At 35.0% G+C, this 8,543-nt stretch overlaps 1 protein-coding gene across 2 annotated transcripts; it reads right to left on the bottom strand.

The window, feature by feature from the left end:
• Nucleotides 1-725: 725 nt before the first annotated feature.
• On the bottom strand, nucleotides 726-8,540 carry LOC111402996 (tripeptidyl-peptidase 2-like). Of its 2 annotated transcripts, XM_023031331.1 has the most exons (16): nucleotides 8,050-8,540; nucleotides 7,855-7,933; nucleotides 7,460-7,533; nucleotides 7,185-7,294; nucleotides 6,950-7,030; nucleotides 5,922-6,008; nucleotides 5,689-5,831; nucleotides 4,922-5,098; nucleotides 4,512-4,662; nucleotides 4,299-4,421; nucleotides 2,933-3,016; nucleotides 2,443-2,630; nucleotides 2,090-2,264; nucleotides 1,870-1,991; nucleotides 1,698-1,777; nucleotides 726-960 (listed from the first exon to the last, which is right to left on the bottom strand). In XM_023031331.1, the coding sequence occupies exons 1-16, from the start codon at nucleotides 8,204-8,206 to the stop codon at nucleotides 881-883; spliced, it is 1,911 nt and encodes a 636-aa protein (XP_022887099.1). In that variant the 5' UTR covers nucleotides 8,207-8,540; the 3' UTR covers nucleotides 726-880. The 2 variants fall into 2 exon arrangements, with proteins under 2 accessions (XP_022887099.1, XP_022887100.1); XM_023031332.1 differs by lacking the exon at nucleotides 4,922-5,098 and having other exon boundaries at nucleotides 736-960; nucleotides 8,050-8,537.
• Between the last annotated feature and the right edge of the window lie 3 nt (nucleotides 8,541-8,543).

The following is an 8,543-nucleotide window of genomic DNA, read 5'->3' as shown; positions in this document are numbered from 1 at the left end:
AAGGAAAATATTCCACATAGATTTATTAAATATATCAGCCTCAATTATTAAGTATGTAATCCCTCCTTTCTCGTTGAAAACCCATTATCAACCCAACATTGTTTCTAGAAGCTCATTCTGGTATGCAAACAGGTAAACTTAACAAAAGGACAACAAGTATACGACTTCAATTAAGTCTGTCATTTTTCAATGATGTAAAATCATTTCTAATCTAGTTATATTGAGAATATTACTAAAATTTGCAAAACATTAATACAACTACTCACACTAATTGCTAATCGTCATTGGAATTGGGAAAGGACTTTGAAGAAAGAGTCCTTTAGTCATAATCCTTGTTTAGCTTTTATTCCTTAGCCCTTGTTTGGGCTCCATTACTTTCAAAATTCATTTTTCCAAAACTCGTTTTCAACCACACATTCTTCCCTAAAATAATATTTCACGTGAACCCAAAATTTTTCCTTATCTTTTAACTATAAATTCTCAAAAATACATTTTCTCCCAAAATCGCATTAAAATGGAGCCAATATATCAAGGAAGCAGTCTCTGCTAACTGGAAATTCAATGGTTAATATGTTTTACCACAAGAATAAATAAAGCATTTGCAAAACATATGAAATTCAGTGGCAGCAGATCTAAATACAAGAATGGAAAGTTTCAGAAAGAATTAGACATATTTGACAAATCATCATTAAAGCCTCAAACACAATGTAGGAACTAAAAAGGCTGAAAGGTTCTAACTATGAATAAAGTTTGTACATTGAATAGATTCATGAATTGAGTAAAAAATCTTCCACGAAAACAACCTCAACAAATGAGATAAACATAATTTGAAGACATGAAGAAGTCAATAAAGTTGATGAATATGCCAAAGCAGCTGCATCTATTGACCATGGAATCTCACCTCGGTTTTCTGTCGACAAGAATTAGCCTCCCTTAGGTAGATACCTCGTGATGTGGGTGCTGCAATAAAAACTCGTCTTAAATTACCATCTCATTTGGTTACTTGTTGGCAATTGTGCATCCCGCGAGAAGTGGTGATCATTAAATAAATAGCTAACACAAAATCCATTGAAACTGAAATTCTAATAACTTTAATGTAGACAACAAATAACCTACAACTTGTGCAAACATTGTGGTAACTGAAAGACCAGAAAGAAAATTAAGAACTTCCATAACTTTGAGAGGGGTTTCTGAACAACCCTGCACAATCATACAGGATGTCAGGATGACACTTAAGGTATTGGTAGCGGCCTCGAGAGAAACATGGGTCTTCCTTCTCAAGTACTACAGCAGTTGGGTCTACCTGTAGCTACTACATACTCAACACCGTGACAAAAGAGGAGGCGCCGAAAGATGAGGCAGAGATCCAAGGAGTACTGTTCCTGAATTTCCTGAGCATCAATCACTTTGGCCTTTTTAAGGGTTTCTTATTTTAATTGTTGTTTCGATTTCGTTAATTTCAATCTGTTTTTAGTACTCTGCTACGTTTTGGCACTGCATTTGTAGTCCTAGTATCCAATCCAAGGATAGTTTAATGATTGTGAAAATAAATAAATAATAATAATAAAATAAAATCCTGTTTGAATAAAAACTTGAACCAATAGCAAATAACTTCTTCTAGCATAGACGCATACATCATAATCAGATGTTTAATTCAAGCACTTAAACGAAAGTACACAAAGGAAAATTTCACCCACTTGGTTTTCCACATTGATTAACCTTTACTTGGTACCACACACATGGAACATTACATGACTTCTGAACGTATTCATAGGCCCTGCCATTCAATCCCCACAAAATATCAAGTTACAGAGGGTTCAAATAACCTCTTGCAAGTAAAGAAAATAGGCAACAAGTAGTGAACCTAACTTGTCAACTTGCATAAGCCCTTGTCCAGAAGTCAGTTTATCTTCAGGCAATCCACCCACAGGAATTGCTGTGTTCTCCAGAGCCTTACGGACACTGTATGGACTCACAGGAATCCCTTCAGCCTGAAAGATTAGATGATTTTATCAAAATATGGAACAGACAGCATAGATGAAACCAACATAACAAATCAAATAAAAGCAGGACAAGCCATCATTAGAACCTTCATGGCACTGACAAGCAGAGCAACCCCACCACAAGCACATGGAGATGACATTGATGTTCCATTCATAAGCATGCGTCGTTGAAGAGTCCATGTAGGAACAGGAGCTACAGCTCCTCCAGCGGCACTTATGCAGACTCCAAGATCCCCATCAGCTGTTGGTCCTCGACTAGACCTGCATCACTTTCAGATAATCAGTTCAAATCAAACCAAGAACCAGAATGACAGCTTATTCCATTTCAAATCTCATGTACTTATTTATTCGGATGAGAAAGTCAGCAATGGATGTCAAAACCAACAGTATGCAATTTGGCCAAAAATTGGATTTTTTTGGAAACCAGAATATAACATACCAGGTATATTCAAGACCTTCAGGAGGAGCCTCAACTAAGTTGTGAGTTCCAGCAGCCATGGTAGGAGAAACATATGCACCAACTCCTATAATACTTGATGTGGTACCACCAGGTGCACCCACAGTACTCAATGCTGGCCCATTGTTGCCAGCACTACTAACATATATCAGCCGGTGCTTGTTGACTACCTATAAATTCCATAAATGGTCAGTGTAACAGTGTCACCTATGGGGCATAACAGGTAACGAGGAGCTAGTCTAAGCCCCAATTTGACAACCATTATTTGAAAACTCTTTTTTTTTTTCTTTTTTTTTTTTTTTAACCACACATTCACATAATAAAATATTCTACACATAAATCCAAAATTTTTCCTTACTTTTTAACCACACATTCTCCTAAAAATCACTATTCAAAAGATTATTATTATTATTATTATTTCCAAATAATGGCCATCAAATAGGGGCTAAAGTTCATGGGATAGCAATCTTACCTCATTCACGAGATCAACAAAACAACCATAATCAGGGAGCAAAGTGGCCTCCCCATAACTCATGTTTATAAGGTCACATTTGTGCTGCAAAATAACATTTAACGACCATAGTCAAGAAAACTGAAAAATAAAAATTGCAAGAGTGTATAGCGCAACATCCACCTTTCAGATGACACCAACTGCCAACGAAAGGGAGTTTTGGCACCTTAAGGATATAATTAACAACATAAAATTACCCACCAATTAGTTATTTCTTCCTAGACACAATAATCTTGCTAGTACATATGACTTTCCACAAGTGATTCTATAAACAACTTTGCAATTCTTCTGGTTGATTGTTTACACAGAGATATAACGTCCACAAATATTCAAAGGGAAAACAAAAAGAAAGAGAGAAGCATAGAGATACAGGAAGATCAATTCTTAGATAAGACCAACTGACAAAGTAATGAGAATGCACTTGTGAGGGTCAAATTTTTGTCTCAAAATGTCAACAATCGCACGACAACTTTAATTTCTATTGATTTCAGAAACCAATAGAAATTTAAGTTGCTGCCTTTCAATTATCTTGAATCACTTCATGAAGGGAACTATCTCAATTCTCATCTAGAGGACCTCAAACCCTCTGATCTAAAGTAGCACCAGATAGTCTTGGTCATGACAGTTCAAGTCAGTCAATTAAAAATTAGTGGGAAATCTATTTATCTAATATAATAGAAAGAAGAAAGTTACTGATCAGATCTTACATTCAGGTCAATTGCCTTAATGTATAACAGTTTTAAGTTTAATCAATGACTCTACTTAGTAAGAGATCTGGACAATAAAAAACAAGCTGTTGATATGTTGCGTTGCTTGTGTCTACTAGGGAAAAGAGCATCCTTGCTTGCTTCTTGATGCATTCAGCTGTTGATATGTTGAGATGCTAGTAAATATGCTTTAATAACCTAGGCAACTACTCACTACTCTAAAACTCAATGACAAAAATTAATAGACAATTTATAATTTTTAAGTGAATTGGCAATCCCTCAATTCTTCTGTTCAAAAATTGAGTTCCTTAGTTCCTATGGACACTCAATCAAAATGAAAGCCTATCTTCTGCTGCCCGAGCCCCAGAGCCCAGAAGTACCATCAGTGTATACTTTTTGAAGTAGTAAAGGAGATTACAATTTATCAAATGTTGCGTATCCACCACAAAAGCTTACTAAAGAACGAACTTGATAAAATAATCCCCGAAGATGCTTGAACAAACTACTCCGTAATAAAAGATGCACAACACTGTTATATTGCCTATTCTATGCAATCATTCTGAGAAGATGAATACTTGTAGATACACAAAACATGTCAGATTATCAATAGCAAGATCTACCTCAACAGCAGCAATCAGTGCTCGAGTCAAGCCTGTTCCTGTTTCCATTGAACCTAAGCGTGAATCTCCAATTTTACATGAAATCAATTGTGCTCCAGGGGCAACTCCATTCAACAAAGGCTCCTAAATTATAAAAATGTGTTGTAAAAGGGTTTTACTACATACAAGTAAAGCGAATAACACAATTTATTGCTAAAGGGTATAATAAACTACCTTTTGATGGAAAGCAGCAGTTATTCCAGCAACATGCGTACCATGAGGAGAGCTATCGGTTACGATACTCAAAATGTTGCCTTCATTATATATGTTAAGAACACATGTACAAGCGTCTAATTTGCTAAAAATGCCATACTTCCGTTCAATCCTTCAATTGTAGGAAACAACAAATTACAATTGGGAATGTGGGATTAAACTTTAATTCAGCTAGCCTCGTAATAACATATATCCCCAAAAAAATTCTAAAAAAATAAGAAATAAAAATTCTGAAAAATTAAAATTAAAAAAATTTCCAGAAAGCTAAAAATTACAAAAAATAAAATAAAAATAAAAATAGTTCTAGCTCTCAATAAATTTAACATAAAAATTCTAAAAAAAATATTTAAATGAAATCATCTGCTTCTCACATTCCGTGAATAGCCAGGACATTGAGGAATATCCAAAAAGGCATTTCGGGAATTGGTCTGATTCTATCTCTGTCCATTTGAAGAAAGGAAGGATCCCAAAGAATCGATCTTTCTTCTAGTTGTTGAATCTCTCTTTGATTGATTGATATGTGATATTCCAATTGACCTTCTAGGTTGCTTGCGAAGATAACATCGACCATCAGGGACTAAATCAAGCCTTAAATCAATACATTGATGATCAAAAATAGAATAGATAAGCTCAAAGAATTCCACACATAAAAATATTCTTAGTCCATGTCATTAATTTTTATTTTTTATTTCCTATATTTTGAACTCAATTTATTATTTATTTTTATTTTACTTTTTTAGTGAGAAGAAAATATTGTAAGATTCACTAATTTTAAAATGTATATGCTACTTGATAATATATTAACATAAAATTGTTCTATTTTTACTGAATCAAAACGTAATGGAATAAAATGTCATAAAACAATTTTCAAAATTTCAAACCAAACATGCTTTATGATTTTCTGTTTTGAGACATAATTTTTCAAAATGACAAATCAAACACGTTTTTAGCAATCTTAAAACGGACCCTCAAACAGAAAAAAAATGAACTGAAAACTAAAACACAAACCAAACGGCATCGAAATTTCGCTTATTTCCAACTAAAAGCATTATGTCTCATTCCCCAAGATCCAAGCTACGACCCCCAAATATAAATAACTTGAGACAGTCAATTGAATTGCTAGAAAAGCCTTAAATACCTATAATTAGTTAAAGGAACGAAGTCAGCAAGCTTCCCACATCCTGGTTCATCATCAAAACTCTGTGTGTCAAGAGCAGCCCTCCAAACTTCTCCATCATGCCATACAACAGCATCTATGACAGGTCCTTTATCATCATAGCTCTACACGTATATGCGTGATTAACTATAAGAAAAAGGAGATATATTGTGAAATGTATGGAAAAGAAGATTATCCAAGACAGAGACACTGACGTCAGCCTGCTTGCGTAGAAGATCAACTCTACTCTGGAGATCTTCCCGGACCTTTTTCAAGTTTGCATCCTCAATTTTCGTGTGCTTCTACATGTCAGAACATAATCATAACTACATGAAAGAGAAAATGTAGCAAGAAATCCAGCACAAGAAGCTGGTGGGAGGAAGAAAATAAAATCAAGGAACACTTTCAATTGAACTCCTATAGAATTCCACAAGTTCATAAACATGCATATGCGGCTTAATTTTTTAAAAATGCCATTCATATAATTGCACTCTTTTTAAATTTCATGCACCTCTCCAAGTGAAACATTTTTGGCATGGGAACTTAAGAGAGAAGTATCGAACTCTAACTAATAAGAGCACACAAAAAAAGGTAATTTCTCCACTTTTTCACTTACTTTATAATTTGCACACACATTGAGGGCGCCATGCAACTGTTATTAAAAGAGAAAACATAGGGATCGGGGAGGGTTGCTACCATAACAGTGAGGAAGTGGAAGGGGACTGGACTAAGGATGAGGAAGATGATTTCATTTTCATTTTATGATTTTATGTTTACTTAAGAAAAAGTCATGCAATTTTCAGATAAAATCAGTTAAGGGGACCCAACTAGTACAAAAATTCAAGGCTGGGGACACAAATGCCAAGTAAAATTCATTGGGGACCGAAGTGCCAATTTATGTAAAGACTAGGGACATCCCATGCCAGTTTCTCTGTTAAAAACTACTGCAAAATATTAATTCATGCAAATTGAAGTATGAAAAATCGCACAAGGGATTCTACACCAATTAAACTGAAACAAAATTTAAGACTCCATTTGATACAATTTGTAAATTGGTATATAAATTCAGTCAAAATCAAACATTAATTTCAACCACGCATTTCCTGGGACCCAAAATTTATTTATCTATTCGTCAAATGGAGGCTAAGTCTCAAAATTTTTGAACATAAAATTGAAGCTAAATATAAGTGTCTCAATATGTAGTATTGTAACAAGTTGATAATGTCCTGAAAGAAGCACCAACCTTGTCATATGCATCAAGCTGCTTTACAGCCTCAGCAATTGCTTCCTGATTCTTTTCATCCCACCTTTTCTCTCTCTCTTTCTGGACACAAAAGAGTTTGAAAATGACAAAAATAACATAAGTTAAGGACAATAAAATTATGCGAGAAAACATTTTTGCTTCAAAAATTATCATATGGCATACTGCCCCTACCCCTCATTTGAATTGTAATTATAAACAAGTAGATAAGGGTTACCTTCAATCGAGAAGTTAGCGTATTTGTGAAAAGCTCATAAACCAATTTACAACCCACATGCCATTCGCCAGATGGATTCTTCCATGAAGAATTTAAAACCAATGTAGCCCCTGACACACAACATTATTTCCGAAAACGCATAAATGAAAATGTGTAATTAAGCCTCAAACCCTTAACAAGTCTTATTTCCAATAAATCTGGGTAGACAAAGACAAAATAAGAAAAACAAAACTATATTTGCCAAAATCAAGAATCATGAGAATCAAGAAACACACCAGATGTCCCGCGGATACACCTACAGTCATCAGCCTTCACTACCGTTGATGTATCAATATCTCCACTCCCAGTGCTATCAGAAAAAACCCAGACAAGAAAAACATACATAGGCCGGTTATATTTCACATTTCCCAGAATGTAGTGAGTTGTGAAGGGAAGTAGAAACTTTCAGATTCCAATTCAAAAGAAAACAAATTACAAATCCATCATACTACATGTACAATTCACGATATAAATGAAGTATTCAAAATCCCCGAGACTCACATTAAACTAGAATCTTTCCGTCTTTCATTATTAACAAATGCACAGGTACAAAATAAAGAGTCAACTAATTATAATTTTTCAAGTTTTCCAATTCCCTGCAAATGATTTCACCACGAATTCCTTCACTTACCAATCAATAACATCTAAGATCTTTGGCTTCCCATCAGAGGTTTCTTGAAGCCCAGCAGCAGCCGGGTCCACCCCAGAATCTAATTTTAAAAAAAAAAAAAAAAAAACACACACACAAATAAAATAACATTGATTTAATTCCCTTTCAATTTAAATGGGGGTTGAAAATATACAATAGGAGAATCAAGAAAAATACCAAAAATTGCAATAATCACTCCACGACCATCGTATTCCGGGTGGGCTTCAACAAACCGATCCGCAGCAATTTCTTTCTTGGGCATGAGTGAAGCTAAGAAAGTTGACTCGTTCAGCTTGAAGTTCCGTAAAGCACCATTGTCTTCTCCAGAAGGCATTGCCCTTATTAAGATCCTACTGCTATTCTCAGTGCAAGTGCTTATTCTATCTCTGCTTTTTTTGCTGGAAAAGTAACTTTTGGGTGCACTAATGAGCAGAGAATAAGTGAGAAACAATGAGCGAAAATATGACGGGAATTGGTTGGAAACTTGGAATGGGCGGTATTTAAAGCCAATGATAATGGGCTTTGCATCAGTGTCTAATGATGGGTGAATTAAAGATTTTGTTAGGGGTGATTTTGGAATTTGACAATGTGAGTATCGGATACCGGCGGCGGAAAGTGGAGGAGTACAAGGAAGGATAGCCAGATGCCGGGACCTTAGGGGTTATTTGGGT

This window comes from Olea europaea, chromosome 11 (assembly GCF_002742605.1).
Source record: "Olea europaea var. sylvestris chromosome 11, O_europaea_v1, whole genome shotgun sequence".
NCBI lineage: Eukaryota > Viridiplantae > Streptophyta > Magnoliopsida > Lamiales > Oleaceae > Olea > Olea europaea.
Note: the sequence above shows the minus strand (reverse complement) of the source record. Positions and strands in the feature narration are given on the sequence as shown.